This window comes from Equus caballus, chromosome 11, assembly GCF_041296265.1.
Source record: "Equus caballus isolate H_3958 breed thoroughbred chromosome 11, TB-T2T, whole genome shotgun sequence".
Classification (NCBI taxonomy): Eukaryota; Metazoa; Chordata; class Mammalia; order Perissodactyla; family Equidae; genus Equus; species Equus caballus.
This window is the reverse complement of record NC_091694.1, coordinates 20449631-20467108: the sequence shown is the minus strand read 5'-3', so window position 1 is coordinate 20467108 and position 17478 is coordinate 20449631. Positions and strand designations below refer to the sequence as shown.

The following is a 17478-nucleotide window of genomic DNA, read 5'->3' as shown; positions in this document are numbered from 1 at the left end:
AAAACACTCTTATTCATCCATCTTGAGCACAGGAAGGAAGAAGTCTTCGGAGTTGACCAGCCACTTACTCTTAAACAAATAATTAATGGAGAGTATACTTTCACAGGTGGCCAGGAGGACACACACATGGCCCGACCTAAGGTGGGCTGGGCTGTTTACAAGATGATCACACCAGTTCCAGAAGTTCTGCCATGATGGTAGGGGTTAAAAGGAGACATGCAAGAAAGTGTGCTGATCACCAGGCTCAAATTGAAATCTAGGTACAAAGTCCCAATATGACACTGGCTTCTCTCCTTGCTGCTCTGGTGGGGTAAGAGGGTGAGGCTTTAGAGAGCCCACAGTGAACTTGAAAACCTGGTTACTGCTTAAATGTGAGGTGCCAGATGGTTAAAAGGGAGCTAAAGAAAACTGGCCAGTGGTGCAGTTCCACAACCAAGATACCTGAGGACAGAAGGCAGCAAGCTCCTCTTCGCTGTCGCTGTGGTTGTCCATTGCACGTTCTGGGTGTAGGGCTCTGCGGCGCACTATGTGGAAAGAGCAGAAGGCCTTGATGCCTTCCCTTAAGGGAACTCCCCACCCGCTTTGGACTTCAAAGGCATAAGATCAGAACATAAGAGACCGAACCCCTCTGAATATGGCCCTAAGCCTACATAACAATGCCTGAGGCAGGGTTGCTGAGCCTAAGTGGCAAGGTAAGCTGGTAACACAGGAGAGAAAAATTTCTTCCAACATCCCTCCCTCCACCAGCCCCCCAACATTTTTTTTCTGGTCATATGATCAACTACCAGGCTTGTCAACAACTCCCAGGATCAGCTAGGGGCAGACCGGATGTCAATGTGGAAAGTGGACACTATCAAAGAGAGGGCAAAGGGAGATGGCCCCACCTTGGTTAAATCAGACTCTTAAGGACTGATACTATTCAACCGGCTGCCCCAGGGGAGGCTGGGCCTTAGTGACAAATGCAGGACTCTTTGCAGGCCATGGCTTAAGCAAACACCCAACCCAATCAGACCACAGAAGAGAGGAAAAAGTTCCCACGAGTGTTATTCGTGTGTTGGAGGATCTCGGGCTAGTAAGCATCTGGCTTCTGAGGCAGCGGTTTTGAATTCCCTTTGGAAGGCAGCTTTCAGTAGAGAAAGACGTCTGGCTTAACAGTCTAAAAGACCTGCTCTGTCACTTACTGGCTGTGAGCTTCAATTTCCTCAACTGGAAAAGGAAGACAATAGCCCCCTCTTCTCAAGGTTGTTGTAAGGGTTAAATAAGATGATGTATGCAAGCAGCCAGCACAGTGCTTGGACACATGGACAGTGCTTCATAAAAAGCAGCAAACACTAGGGATGTATCTTCACTGTCTTTTGTTCAACTTGGGAGAACTTTTCTCAGATTTGTTTAAAATGGGAGTGTCTAGAATTCCAAATGGAAACTCTGGTAAGCCTGCATAGATTTCCCTGGAATAGAATATCACTTTTACCTACTACCTCCTACACACCAACCAGCCCCCTACTTCTCCCACTTTCAAGGACCTACCCATTTTGTCAGACCTACAGGCTTCTCATTCTCTTCCCCAAATTGCCCAAGTGGAAGGAAGCCTCCCCTTGACACTTACATTGTCTCTCTCTCTGCTTGGACATCATGTAGCCACGGACACTGAAATCCAGCCGCTGCAGAGCTGGCTTCAGTCGTACATATGCTCGATCCCACAGTCGGTGGTACACAGCCAGGGGCCACATCATGACAGTGACAACTGAGGAATGGGAATAGTGGCAAATTGGAAAAGGGGCTGCAGGAAACAATCCTAACTGTCCCTCTGCTATTATGTCCTTAGGGCCTGGACACTTAGTGAGGAACAGTTCTGTTTCATTCTGCTGGTCATCTTCACTAATCTCCCCTACTACCTGAGGGGGTTTTGGAGGGCAGAGACTTCTACAGCCACCTACAGGGATGTGCACAGCAGAGTGTGCTGCTGATATACTGAGGGAAGAACCAGCAGTGTAGTACCTTGCATATGGGTGTCACTGAGCCATATACAAGGCCAAACGGTAACAAGGCCTCAGAAACCACACAACAAATCATGTGAGTTTCTGATACATAATGGCCACAGCCATAACTACTCAGTACTTCCAGCCCCAAGCAAGCAGAGTTTATGCCAAGAGGAACTAACTAACTTTACAAAACTAGGCTCCAGGGTGAAAGAAAGTGATCCAGGGTACACAGAACCCAGCAGAGGATCCTCTAGGAGTTATGTTCTTGTTATACAACACACTAACTCTAAGTTCCCTCCGTAAATAGGGACAGTCAGTCCTTTATGGTGGTAATACAATATATGTTAGTGGGCCCTCATCAGTTTCTAAAGCTGACACTATAAGAAAAGGACTTTATAAGTGGAGAGCCTGCTACACGTAAGAAGAAAGATATTTTCAAGATACTAAACAAGTCATGAAAATATAAAAAGGTCATTTCCTAGAGAATTGAAATATAAAAGTCCTCTCCCTAGACCCAGAGTTAGCTGTGGCTGGAAAAGCTACAAGTAGGGTAAACTCATCGAAGAACTTATATACCATACTTACGCATTAAGTAGGACAGCAGGAGCCCAGGGATGTAGCGGCCCAAGACGGCCAAAAAGGTCAATATCCCACAGCTTAGCAAGCAGAACTGGGGGAGTCAGGAAATAGTATTAAGTTTCTGGTACATGGCAGGGGACTAGGGTAGGGACAGAGGGTAAGATGGAGACGTGATTGAAATGATTCTTTATGACCTATCAGTAAAGCATGGACATGTCAGAATGACAAATGTACCTAGCCACTGTCACATCCAGTGGTGACTCTGGTAGGAAAAGGTGGATGTCCACTTCTATTCAAACTCCTGTTACATGGCCAAGCCCAGAGGGCTGCACCTTTCATGCTGGGAAATTGGTTTGAATAGGACTTAGCCAAAAATTCTCTCTGAAAGCAAGTGGTGGTGGTGGTTTTTTTTAGTCAAAGTAAAAAAATAATAAATAAAAAACCCCAACAACCTATCACATATTTAATATGACACAGAATGCACACAAGCAAGCTTTCTTTCCCATGCTGGGGCAGGAAGATGGCCTAATCTAAGTGGCAAGCACTCAAAGGAGGGGTCCTCAAGCGCTTGCCTTAGTCCTAGCGGCTGGTCAGAAGCCCCTTCCTACAACTTCCCTTTGTCTCTACAAACATCATGGTCTTTCCTTTCCTGAATGAGGATATGTAATAAAAGGGCTGTTTCAGTTTAGCATAAACTTAACTGAGAAGCCAGAAATGAAAGTGAGAAAGGGAAGATTCTTACCTTGCCCGGGTTTTGCTTTTTGAAAAGCAAAAGATTCCTTATGAAAATGGTCCCACTAACCCAGACTTCAGCTATGTGGTGGCAGAGCTCGGGCACGCTGAGCAACTGAGGGTGCACAAAGCCCCAGCTAAGGGAGAGAGAAGTGGGAGCTGTGAAAGGAGGGTGTTGAGGGTCCCCCCCATCTTGCTACGCAGGCAATCAATCGTTCTGGGTTCCAAAAGGGTCTGGGGAGTGGCTTGTCCTAGGTGCTCTGGAGGTGAAGCATGACTTTCTTCTTGGCTCACCAGGTTGAAACTTGAATTTAGCGACTAGGAGGGCAAACTTGTTCTGACAACTCCACCCTATATGCAAGCAGCCCCATCCACGTGTGTAAACCTGCCACCAGCTCTAAGGCCCTTTGTGCTTAGAAACATCTTCCGTGCACTCAGACCATTGCAATTCACTGTGATTGCAATCCACGGATGAAAGTAGTCTGACACCACTGCTGCTGAGAGGGAGGCAACACTGGATGTGCCCCTCAGAGAAAAAATAAATAAAACAAAACCAAAATAAACCACAGCAGAGAAAATTCCTTGGATCAAACATATGGGATGAATGAACCGAGAAATGAAAGCAGGAGCTGTGACACACAAGAAGAATCTTTGGCTTGCTGCTGCCAGGAACCAATGTGTTTTCTGACCAGGAACTTTAAATAGCCAGAGGTCACAGAAAACACTAAATGACCTGGTATAAAAGCCAGGAGACAAAGGAAGTAACTTGCCTCTAAGTTTTCACACTAGGGCTGAATAAGGCAGCTAATTCCCTGGCATGTCAGGTTATGGGGCACTGTAATGCTTCTTTTTCATAAACTTCTCTTGTAAATATCAGAGGACACTAGCCATCTCAACACACTGCTGCCTGAACTTTAGGATTTGTTAAAATGATTATTTGGAACTGACTAGGTTCTCGGCTTATGCTTTGTGTCCAGAACATGGGGTTAACAACATGTAACCAGAATATTACAACAAGAGAATCAATCAGAGCAACAAAAAGGGATTTAATTAGTGTTCCATACCTCTCATTGTCTAATGCGTCGGCTCTTGGCACTACAATATTAAAACAAACACCAGCATTAGTTGGTAGGGAAAACTAAACATGAAAATGTTAGGCTGTTGGTCTGACAGCTCAAGTTTTAATAGGCTTGGGGAAAAGAAAACATAATAGCCAATAAAAAGGAGACGCCATGTTATACTGCCAGAGTTAGGGAACTGCAGACAAGGGAATGATGGCTGTTGCCTGCTCATTTTTCCAGCAGAGGTTGGGGGAAGGATCCAAATGGAGCATTAGGGTCCCTTCTAATTACTACAACTGAGAGCCAAGGTGCACACAAAAAATGGTCCATCCCACCCCTGAAGTGTGTCTGAGTTGCACCTACACATCAATATGTACCAGGTTACCAAGGCATGTCATAACTACACAACCCTAGAAATCTGCCTATTCTCTTTAAAAAGAGACCCATTAACTACAAGGAATGATGAAAGTCTTTTGATATTCACTAGCCATAAGACAGGTGTATGAACTAAATGATTCCTTCAAGTCTTTGCAAAATAGGATGGGAATGTATTTAAAATCTGTATACTCTGATTTGAATATCCTGCCAACACTTCAAAATTAACATGTCCAAAACGTACATCAATTTTCCTTGCTCTCACTCCCCACCCAAACCGACGCCTGTGCCTGACATTGCCTGTATCTCCTAACTGTAATGCCATCTCTTACTCTCCTAGCTTTGAAATCCCAGAGTTGGCCTTTATCCCTTACTCTTCTAACCCCCTACATATCAGTCTTGAAGTGTCTTCCTTCTCCACAGCCCTCTAGGCCATCCATCATTTGTTTCCACCAACACCTCTCTAACTACTTCTCACACAGATACTGCCCTGGGCTCCTGTCAGGTCTCCCCCTTTCCTTTTTTTCTCCTTCCTTGTCATCTGTAAAATGCTATCAAATTAATCTTTTTTAAAGATTTTTTTTTTCTTTTTTCTCCCCAAAGCCCCCCAGTACATAGTTGTATATTCTTCGTTGTGGGTCCTTCTAGTTGTGGCACGTGGGACGCTGCCTCAGCGTGGTTTGATGAGCAGTGCCATGTCTGCACCCAGGATTTGAACCAACGAAACACTGGGCCACCTGCAGTGGAGCGTGCGAACTTAACCACTCAGCCACGGGGCCAGCCCCTATCAAATTAATCTTTAATATCATCTCAGCATGTAGCTCTAATAAATAATCTTCAATGACCACCCATCACCTACAGTTTAAAGTCTAAATTTCTAAGCCTAACTTTAAAGCCTTATAAAATCTAATCCCAACATACTTTAAATCTTATTTCCTACCACTCCTTTTAATGACCTCTTCATTCCCAAGAAAATGATCAATTCCTTGGTCTCAGAAGATGCTCTGCAGTTTCTGGTTCCTCAGACTAATCAAGATACTGGCCCCTCTAGAAACATACTTTTCTCTCCACCTGTCCAAATCTTTTGCTTTGTTCAAGGCTTGAGCTTGGGCTGAAATACATGACAAACATACTGATAACATACTGATCACATACTGCACCGTGACATCTCCAGTACTGTTCCATAACTGACATTTAACTTTTCTTATGCTTAAGTATGTATAATCTTTGAGAAGAGGAACCGTATCTTAGAGTACTTTATCTGAGTCATAATGCCTAGCTTAGTGCTTTGCAGATAAACAATTTAAAAGAAATTCCTAAGTGGCAAATTGATACCGCCTCTGAAAAGATGTAGCATCCAATGAGAATTACTTTTAAAAACCTAAGGACTACTTACTCCTCAGGCCAGCTACGAGGGTAAGAACATCTCAGGGGGTCGATACAGATTTCCTGAGCTTAGTAACAATGGGAAGGGCGGAACTACAGATGGAGTGCTAACTCTTCAAGTGTCTCCTAAAGCAAATAATTCAGACATCAAAAGACAGTCCCAGTTCCACATACTTCCTCATAAACTCCCAAAACTAAAGGTAAAAATTCTAGGAAAGACCATTTCCTGTTCAGATTGTTCTGAATACTACCAAACTCACCTTTTATTTCAGGCCAGATTTTGTTCTTCCATTGATCTATACACACAACGATCATTGAGCTGAACGCAAGTAAAAACACAAGACGAAGGGATGTCAGTGCAAAGAACCTATAGAGAAGGAAAACAGAAGAAAGATCATTATCCAATTAAGCTAATTTCAGCAAAGACCATATGCATACTACAGGTTCTGTAGTATACAGACTTAAGTCCTAATTACATACCTTGGGAAAGTCACTTAAACTTTCTGAACTTCAGTTATTTTACCTACGGGGCAGAGAGAAGAATCTGCTTCTGTAAAGGCAGAGGACTAAACCAAATAAACTCTTAAAGCCTCTTTCAACTTTCAACTCTGTGATTCCATTAATTTCAGGGAGAAATTCAAGTTTGATAAGTTGTTATGATGAAAGCAAATATTTTTCTGCCAAGTTAGACCCTAGTGTAGGGCTACAAACTGATAGAGATGCACTAAGGAGCATTTAATTCAATCGTTGGACAGATGAAGGAACTGTGGCCTAAAAAAGTAAAATGACTTGGTCAAGGTCACATAGAAAGTTAGCACTGAAGCTACGTCTAGAAGCCAGTACTTCAGAATTAACACCAATGCTTCTTAAACTCTTCCAAAAAATTCAAGAGGGAACACTTCTTGATTCACTTTATGACACCGGCATTATTCTAACACTGAAGCCAGGTAAAGACACAAAGAAAACTACAGACCAATATCCCTTATGAATATAGATGCAAAAATCCTCAATAAAATACGAGCAAACTGAATTCAGCAACAGATTAAAAGGATTATACACCATGACCATTCTTCGGATTTATTCCAGGAACGCAAGGGTGGTTCAACATACAAAAATCAATAAATGTAATGTATCATATTAATAAAATGAAGGAAAAGCTAGTTACTGGAAAGAGTCAACCATAGATAGATATTTACGCACAATCTGGAAAATCTGAACAGAAAGCATATCTGAAGATATGGAACTATTGTTAATTTTTTTAGGTGTGATAATGTTATAGAAGTTATGTTTTTAAAGAGTCTCTCTTTTAGAAATACATACTAAAATATATAGGAATAAAATGATATGAAGTCTAAGATTTGTGTCAAAATAATACAGTTTGACAAGGGAAAGAGTATGAAAGATGATGAAATAAGACTGACCATGAGCTGATAATTGCTGAAGCTGGGTGATGAGTACATGGGATTCTTCATTTATACTATTCTACCTCTGTACATATTTAAATTCTTTCACAATAAAATGTTATAAAACAAAAAACTAGTTCTTCTAAGTGTTCATATTACACCACCCTAAAGCCCCTAAGGCAGTGCCTTGCAGAGTGTCTGTAGTCCAGAGCTGGCCCACAAGCTCATTTTACCAGTCTGTGGAGAAGTAAGTATAGAAATTGAAAGTAAGCATTTAGAAATTTTTACAGCAATCTGACCAAGTAATTTTTAATATAAGGATACATTTAGGCTTGCATATTCTACATCTTTAAATTTATTTTTATTTTTTTAAATGCCCCCAAGGGGGTGCACCGTTCCTGGAGGTACTGCAATACCAGGTCGATGCGCAGAGTGGACGGAGCAAGCTCCTATTCCATCTCCCTGCTCCAAAAATCCAGTTAATATATTGTCCTCGGATAGAAGACATATCAGATATTAAACGGGTAAGAACAGATACCACATTTGATCTTAGCCAAAAGGCCGAGAAGCAATACTATGCCTTTTAAAACTTATTTTTTCTAGTAATGCATTTATATTGTATTTTATAAAAGTATTGATTTGCAACAGATTGGGGAAAACAACACTAGTCCTCACCACAGATGGTTTGAGAAACACTGTTCTAAGATCTAGAGGGAAGCTGAATGCGTTAACCAGAGAGGTGGTTCCAGAGGGCAGTAAGGCATGGCTTCTAAAGTTAGATTGGCTTGAGTTTGATTCTCTGAACAGCCACTTTTAGTCACGTGACCTTCAATAAATTAGCTTAACCTCTTCAAGCCTGTTTCCTCATCTTTAAGTGATGTTAACAATAACAAATCTTGCAAGATTGTTTGTAGGTATTAGAAACAACGCATAATCACCTATAAAAATATCACACTTGATCTTGCTAAAGAGACAAGAAGAAAATACAAGGCACCTAATACATGCCTAACACATAGTTCTATTCAAGTTTACAATGTGGAAGTGTTACTAGCTATTATCACAGCAACTGATCAAATAAGGGTAGGGATGGGCCGGCCCAGTGGTGTAGTGGTTCAGTTAGTGCACTCTACTTCAGTGGCCTGAGGTTCGTGAGTTTGGATCCCAGGCATGGACCTACACACTGCTCATCAAGCCATGCTGTGGCAGCATCCCACACGGAAGATTGGCACAGATGTTAGCTCAGGGACAATCTTCCTCACCAAGAAATGGATAAATACATAAATAAATGAAATATATAATTAAAAAAAAAAACAAGGGTAAGGATGATCAAGGGTTGGTTATAAATGATCTCTTCTCAACACATGACCTAATGATTTGACATAATCACAGAATAATACTAAGAGTATAATCCTTATCATATTAAAAAAAAAAAGCTTTATCTCTGTGTATGTACGAATACATATACACACACAGGGATTGGCAGAGGAACTTTAGTTTCTGTCTCTAGACATTTTTGTACTTTGTTTTTAATAAACATGAATCCATATTATAAATTTTAAAAACTATACAAACAATGAGGAATGGAAGTAAACAAGAACGTAGAAATCCAGTCCAATGACAACCTATTTCAAGTTTTCCACTCTACCACTTAAAGGATACTGTAATTATATATGAGATTAAAGAGTGAAAGCAGTTTAACAGAATCAGCCTCTAGAGCTGTCCCAGGCCATTAATCTTCTCTCCAAAGTCAGTTCATCACGCCCCAAAACAAGCAAATTTAACAAGGCCAAGGATAAGGACTCCAGAGCTTCTTGCTCCCAAGTGCTGCTGCTTCCATGTCCCAGCAGCAGGATGTGGCACGACTGCTGCTTTCTCCAGAGCACTTGAAAGGGCTCTCTGGGGAGGCAATCCAGACTGTCTGCAATCTCCACTTCCCAGATCATGAATACTCACACAAAGAGTAACCAGGGTAAGGAAAGGATATTAACCTCTCCTAAGAAAGGTCAGCTTTTTAAAGATGATGGCAATAAAAATACTGTTTCTCCAAGACCTGGACTATTTTAGTAGCCTGTTATAGCCCCCAACTATGCTACAACTCAATTTAATGAACACTTATTGATTGCCTATTATATGCCTAGGCCTTGTAGTAAGCAAACCAGTTACCAAAAAAAGACATGGACCTTACTCTCAAGTGTATTTACATGTCTGCATGTGTTTTCAATATAACATGACAAGGTAATGATAACAAAGAAAAGGACATCTAAGCTGGGATTTGAAAAATAAATAGTGAGAAAACAGGGCAAAAAAAAGCAGGCTGTGAGGAAGGAGAGGACATTCAGATAGGGAGAACAGTCAGCTGCCATGATATATTCAAGGAACTGACAAGTAGCTTGACAGAACTGAACCATAAAAAACAGAGGGAGGCGATGAGCATGGGGAGAGAGGCAGGAGTCAGACCATGAAGAGCCTTTTATGACAAAGAGTACTTGTTTTATCCCGCAGATGAAGGTGAACCAGTAACGAGTTTTACAAAGAGTGTATTTTCTTGGGGCTGGCCCAGTGGCGCAGCGGTTAAGTTCACACGTTCGGCTTTGGTGGCCCAGGGTTCACTGGTTCGGATCCCAGGTGCGGACATGGCACCGACTGGCAAGTCATGCTGTGGCAGGTGTCCCACATATAAAGCAGAGGAAGATGAGCGTGGATGTTAGTTCAGGGCCAGTTTTCCTCAGCAAAAAGAGGAGGATTGGCAGCAGTAATCTTCTTCTTCAAAAGAATTTTTTTTTTAAAAAAGTGTATTTTCTGGGTCATGAAGGCTAAAACAGTGAGTACCTTCTTGAACAAGATTAATCCTGGTCCATAAATCAATTTTAAGACCAGATTTAACCTTTTCTTGAACAGGCCAATGCAGGAAGTTGAAGAAGTTCCTGCAGAGGAAGAAGAGTTTTTCTGTGTGGTATAAAATAATATTTCTTGAGGGGCTGGGCTGGTGGCATAGCAAAGTTCATGTGCTCCTCTTTGGCAGCCTGGGGTTTGCAGGTCCAGATTCTGGGTGCAGACCTACATACTGGTCATCAAGCCATGCTGTGGTGGTGTCTCACATACAAAAAACAGAGGAAGACTGGCACTGATGTTAGCTCAGGGACAATCGTCCTCAAGCAAAAAGAGGAAGATTGGCAATAGATGTTAGCTCAGGGCCAATCTTCCACACCAAAAAATATATATATTTCTTGGGGAAATAGCTTCTTTCATATAGACAAAAACTTAACTAATGAAAAGATCACTTCAAACCACTAGAGTTGACCCCTCCAAGGTAACTAGACAATTAATATCAGTGTTCTCTTAGGGGTCTATCAAATATATAAGAATATCGATAAGTGTGTGCTCCTTTCGTTCCAGGCCTTAATACTAAATTCCTGAACAAAAAGAGAATATCAATCTCAGATCGAAGTGTTTGGGATATACTGGGGTCACACTATGCTTGTCATTTTATGGAGGTCACCTGGAAACCCACCTGTAAAAAAACTCTGCAACTATGTGCAAGAACAAGACATAATTGAAGATAAAGTATTTTTGAGATTGGGATAGGTAAGGGGTGGGAGAAAAATAAGGCAGGATTTCTCTGGATTAATTTAGTCCTGCAATGTCTATTCATGCAGGCCCAAAAAATCACATGAAGCTGTAACAGTGTACAAGTTTGATGAGACAACATGCAAAACATTTTTCAGCAACTATAGTCAGCATGAGAACTTCCCAACTTAGCAAAAACAACAGAAAATGCAGTCAACTCTGGATATTCCCATGTGAATTATTCAATTTGGGGACTGCCCATAGCCTATTACTTCTTCTACCCATTGTGGGCTCATGATCAATTTTTTCTCAATTATCTTTTTTTTTTTTCCCTAAAGGTAAGCATGTTTATTTGGAGAAAGTTTAGAAAACATATGTAATAATTAAAAAAGAAAATAAAAATGAAATTAGTACACCATCTATGAAACAGTCTTGCCAAAAAAAAATAAATTTTTTGAACCAGAATCTGATCAAGCCTCTAGATCCAACTACCAATTTACAGGAAATACAGAGCACCAGGGAATGTATTAAGCCATGGGGATGAAATCAGCAAAATCCAGTGTGTAGGACATTTTACAGGACAAACTGATTTCTTCAACAAATAAACTGCAAAGAGAAAAAAAGATTAAAAGGGAACCAAAAGAGTAAAAGAGAAGTAAAAAAAGCAATCAGTCACAACATGTGAACTTCATTTGGATCCTAACCCAAACAATGTTTTAAAAACACAAAATGACATTTACGAGAAAACTGGAAATTTGAACATTAACTGGAATCATTAGTTTTTTACATGTGATAATGATAGTGTATTTTCTTAAGTCTTTATTTTTCAGAGACACACACTGATAAACTTACAGATTAAATGATATGACATCTGGGATTGCCTCAACACGATAAAGGATGAGATGGAAAAGAATTGGGGTACAGAAGACACAAAACTGGCCATGAATTGACAATCTTTAAAGCTGAGTATATGGTAGTACACAATATTATTTTGTCTATTTATCTGTTTTAAATTTTCCATAATAAAAAGTTTAAAAAATGACCCATTATTCATATACATACCCCAAAGTGTATACAGAAGTTATTCTCTTCATTAAAAAAATATCCACATACAAAAACTCCATGGAAGTATATGGCATACCTGGCTTAAAAACCTCCTTCTTCATTTAAGAATACATAAATGCCTTCCTGTATCACCAGAAAAGCATCAAAAACGAAAAATGATTCCATCATACATATATACAGTTAGTCTTTTACATCTTTCCCTAACTGAACTAAGACGTTTCCAACTTTTGATGTAATAAAGCTGAACCATGTATCACTGAGCATAAATTTTTGTCCGTACTTATGATTAATTATTTTAGGTGGAATTATTGAGTCAAAGGGCATTAACTTTTCTTTTGTAACAGCATTATGGAGATACAGTTTGCATACCATAAAATTCACCCTTTTAAATTATCTAATTCAATGGCTTTTAGTATATTCAGAGTTGTGCAACTAACACCATTATTTAATTTAGAAATTTTTCATTATCCCAAAGGGAAACCCATACCCATTAGCAATCACTCCCCATTTTCCCCTGCACCTGAAAAGGTATTAACTTTTTAAGCATCTTAATACATGTTACGAAATTACTTTCCAGAAAGGCTGCTGAATTTATATTCCTATCAACCATATGCCAGTTTTTCCTTATTTTCCCTAGAATTAAAATACTACCATTTAAAAAAACCTAATAAGCAGAAATCAGTAACTCATTACCATTTATATTAGAATTTTTTATTACTGATGAGAGCGAAATTTTATATATCCACTGATTTATTATTTTTTGGTTTCGTCCTTTTGTAAACTGTCCATCCCCTTTATTAGTGGCTAAAATCCAATTAATTATCAGTCTAAATAAAATATTCCTTGGAAAAACACTCTGGTGTCCAGAAAAATCATGAGAAATTCGAAAACTAAACAATTTTTTGGAGGCTGACTATACCATGAATCCTCATTAACAGCATGGGTAAATTAGAATGTGCTATGAAGTTTACACTGTCATAAACAAAACAAAGATCACATGTCTATTTTCAAAGCAGATACTGTTTCCGGGTTCCTTCGTTATTGCAGAGTAAGCTTGTCTCAGTGGTACTTCAGAACAAAGCACCCCATCCTACAGGGACAGAAAGCCCATTATTGTATTGAACTTGTGGCTGTCTGGTTAATGAGCCAGTCACTGGTAAATTAGAATGAAAAAAAACCCAACCTATCTCATATAGTTATAGTTGTTGCTTGCACAAAACCAGAAGTGAAACCAGCTAGCTGCTAATGACCTACCTTATGTTAACGGACAGAAAGCATCCAACCTTACAGTTAGGATAGACAAAAACTGTTTGCAAAAGAGAGGCAAAAAAAGTAAGCCAAGGCATCCTTTACCTTGATCCTTTGTCTTGATTCATTGCCAAGAGTCGTCTTGGCTACCAAAAGCAACAAGAACTCTCCAAAGACCATGATCAGAAACACCTGCTCAACAGATTGCATCTGAGATTTGATGTGTAGATTTTTTTCACAGAACACTACATCTCTACCTAAATGGGCCCTCCCCCTTCCTTTTCCTGTTCCTCACTGTTGTTTTTTACTCAAATTCTAACCTTTTAAATCAGAATTGTTGTATACCTTTAATCACTTCTCGGGTCATTTTTTTTATTTGGGGGGATTTTTGCGGCTAAGAGGGAAAACACCTTGTTTTTTTCAATCGTGAAAACAAGAAATTCCATAACATCCCCTAGAATATAGTATGGTTAACTCAGACTAGTGACCGTAAAAGCAGATCCCAAAAGAGACCTCAACAGGGAATCAGTTTGTGGATTGCTCTAAGTCAATATCCCTACTTTAAAGATCATCTAGAATCACAGAGGGTTAAAAACTGGACAGGAGCTCCACAGTCATCTAGCCCTCCTTGAACCACGTGCTCTTGGAAGCAGGACGGGCCTGGAGTTCACACACATTTCCAGGGCTACTTTCTCCTTCCCCATCTCCTATGTATGAGTCAAACCAAAAAGTTACTCAAACCGGTTCGTTTCTGATCCTGTCAGGATACACTCTTGCTGACTCAGCTATTCTTCCCCAAATCACTCATTTACAGGTGGTGTTGAAGCTAATGAAAATACACGCTATTGGAGAGAAAGGCCTGACATTTCTGTTATTATCCTACAGATAATAACATATCAATGACTAGAAGCAATAAAAGTTGGAAGATCTCTGATATGATCACCATAATTTCTCTGGAACCTGAAAAAAAGAGCGTGAAAACCTTGAAATACTATAGTAGCAAGGCATCTACATCTATCTTTGTCTTTTATGTTGTTGTCTTTTTAAGATGTAAGAGGGCACATTCACAGGTACAGTTGACTAAGAATATAGGACATTGAAAGTTAAGAGCTACCTACCTGAATTCTGATGATTTTTTGTACTCCTATCCAATCTTCTAATACCTCAAAATACATAAAACACCTCAGTTAATGATTTATCATTATTCAAAACAAATCATGAAAGAAAAATAAAATACTTCAGATTTGATTTCTCTCAGACCTGAGCCAATGATCTTTCCATGTTTCCCAAACGTTTACAATGTCTGAGAACTAAACACTCTTCGACATTCCTAAATGAAACATCAACACCAATATTCAATATGACGCTACTGGAATGTGAAGTCTAACTTTCATTTTGAACCTCCAACTACCTTCCAAGGAAGCCCATTTCCTAAAACAATCCCATGAACTCCAATGTCAAACTACCCTGGCCTCTGGGGCCCTAACACTATCAGTCACGCTGTACCCTTCACAGGTATGAGTCCTCTCCATAAATGGCACACCCAACTGCTCTTTCAATTGTAAGAGACATACTCTTCATTTTGCTGTCTCTCTCCCCACCTACTTCCAGTATGATGGGAATGTAACAAGAGTAACTGTGTTCTGGATACACAGCAGGCAAGCTACCAGAAAATGCCAGCGATAAAGACCAATCACAACAATGCTCCCAGAGACCCAGAGTAGGAAAAAGAGATCGGAGTGAGACTCTGAACATAGCATTTTAGTAAACTTAAGTAAACACTGTTGGGGGCCAGCAAATAAAACCTAACTGTAACATTTAAAGATGTATCTCACGCAGAGCTGCTCCTTATGTGCAGACCTCAACTCCACATTCCACTTCAAAAATCTCTCTCAAACAAGGAGCATGTGGAAAGTCCCCTCCTCAAAAATAACAACATACGTGCTACTGATCCATTTGCATTAATAAACCTTTGGTTTATCAGGATTCACTTAAATCCTGATAAAAGTTTTGTTTTGTTTTTTTTTAAGGAAGATCAGCCCTGAGCTAACTGCTGCCAATCCTCCTCTTTTTGCGGAGGAAGACTGGCCCTGAGCTAACATCCATGCCCGTCTTCCTCTCTGATAAACGTTTTTATATACCAGCCAGCCAAACTTTGATACAAACTGGTTTACTGAGAACCCACTTTTTGCTCTAGGACTACAATCCCATTGTAGGAAACGAAGTTTTGACTCCATGGTCCAGGGTTATGAGTTGGGATGGGGAGGTGGGAGGAAAGTAAGAAAAGGTCATTTTGGAAAACATTCCTGAATGAGGTGCTACAGTTAAGGGTCTCTGACAGAGGGCAACAGGAGAGAAGTAGGTAGGTACCTGGGGATCAAGGAAGAAGCACCACCAAAAACAAATGAAGAATGCTGTAGGAAAAATTCAGCATCAGGTTTGCTAAAGACTCCTGAAGAAACAAATGCCAGATACTGCTGTGACACCTTTCACCTGAGTTTCCTTCAAACTGTGAAAGGATTAACTTAATAGGTAAACATTGTGTCTTCCTGTCAATGAACTTGGAATTATTGGTTTTGCTCTAGCTCACTGAAAATCTTCTTTCAGACAAAGAATAATAAATGTTCTGGTTTTAAAACCAAGAATTTTAAGAGCAAAGCTATTTTCAGCAAAAACAATTTTTCTTGGAAACACACACTTTGTTCTGTTTCAGGCTTATCCAGGACAGTCTTATTTCATTCAGCTGTAGAAGCCCCCTGTACTTCAGCTCCCTTGGAATTTGATCAATAATACTTCCCTAGTTATGACTACATCCAAACTATGCTTGGCAGATCCTATCAAGACCCAAGTCCACTCCAGATGATGACAACTGAACGAAGCGGCAGTTCATTTTCACAGAGCATGACACATCCAGATTCTTAAAAGATATTTACAGCCCCACTTTTCCAGCTCAGGAAAACTCACACACTCTATTAGACATCCTCAATTTCCTTGCCTATAAACCGTGGCTGAGGATGCCTCGCTAATTCCTTGCAAGGAGGAGGAGGTGCAATGATAAGTGGCTTTGAAACGGGTGCAATCTCACAAATTTCCCCACTATTCTTCAAAAGCTTATAATCTTCTTCCAAGTTGCAGCTTTGGAGGCGCTTATTGACGCTCACACTTCACAAACTTTCTAGAGTGGAAGAAAGAAATACCTAACACGCTAATTGCGATCGTTAAGCCGGTTTTCTTATCCCACCTCTGGATACCTTTTCAAGACCTAACGCCTCACGCGTCTACCCCAATAATAACTACTAAAATCTAGGGACAGTCCTCAAACCACATTTGAGCAGACAAGAGAAGAGAGGCGATGGCCTTCAAGGGACACAGCTTTCCCTGGCTAACATGAGGCGCCCTCGCGCACTGCTAGCGGCTCAAGATGTAACCGGAGGCTCCCGCCTGGTGTGCGGGGCGAGGGCGCGGGAGCAGTAAAGCGGGGAAGACAACTGAAGGCCCTGGGGGCGAACTGCGGTGCCGAAGCCTGCAGGCGGGAAGGAGTGGAAGAAGGTGAGGCAAATGAGGCAGGTACAGGAAGGAGCCAGTGCAGCGAAGAAAACAGGGGAGGCGAGAGATAGAGCCCTAGAGAAACTTGACGAATCCGCGCCTCGGAAGGTTTCCGAGGGTCCAGTTCTCTCACCAGAACGCCGCGTTCAGCCCCAGGCACCACAGGGCGCTCCTGGCTGGCCGCTCCCACACCAGGGCTGCCTGCACCCGGCTCAGCAGAGGCTCGTAAGGCCCCAGCACCTCCACCAGGACCCGCTGCGCCGCCTCAACCTGCTGGTCCCGCTCCCAGGAGCCTGACATGGCGCGGCGGCCCCTGAAAGGTGGCCCCGAACTTGGGCCTGGGGCCGCGGCCACCCCCTCTGCCTCCGCCATCTCCCCCCGGCAGCCACAACATCCGGGGCCGCGGCCCGACAGTCACAATAACACCAACTGCGCAGATGCGCGATTCGGCGGGGGAGGCCGCCTGCCTCCGCAGCGCGCCTGCGCACAGACTCTAACTCGAGTCCATCCAGAGAGAACGCTGCGTCAAAACAC

At 41.3% G+C, this 17478-nt stretch overlaps 1 protein-coding gene and 1 non-coding gene across 2 annotated transcripts in view; both read right to left on the bottom strand.

Annotated features, from left to right (window-relative positions):
* RETREG3 (reticulophagy regulator family member 3) overlaps nt 1-17478 on the bottom strand; it is a 20679-nt gene extending 3201 nt beyond the window's left edge. The window contains exons 1-7 of the mRNA XM_001493970.5: nt 17078-17478; nt 6376-6482; nt 4358-4388; nt 3304-3430; nt 2568-2652; nt 1607-1744; nt 442-524 (exon numbers count right to left, since the gene is read on the bottom strand). Of these exons, the coding sequence (XP_001494020.1) occupies nt 442-524; nt 1607-1744; nt 2568-2652; nt 3304-3430; nt 4358-4388; nt 6376-6482; nt 17078-17316 (810 nt within the window). The 5' untranslated portion in view covers nt 17317-17478. The remainder of the gene's footprint in view (nt 1-441; nt 525-1606; nt 1745-2567; nt 2653-3303; nt 3431-4357; nt 4389-6375; nt 6483-17077) is intronic.
* LOC111775811 (U2 spliceosomal RNA) lies at nt 7901-8091 on the bottom strand. The gene has a single exon (XR_002811792.1). It is a non-coding gene; the product is annotated as a U2 spliceosomal RNA (small nuclear RNA).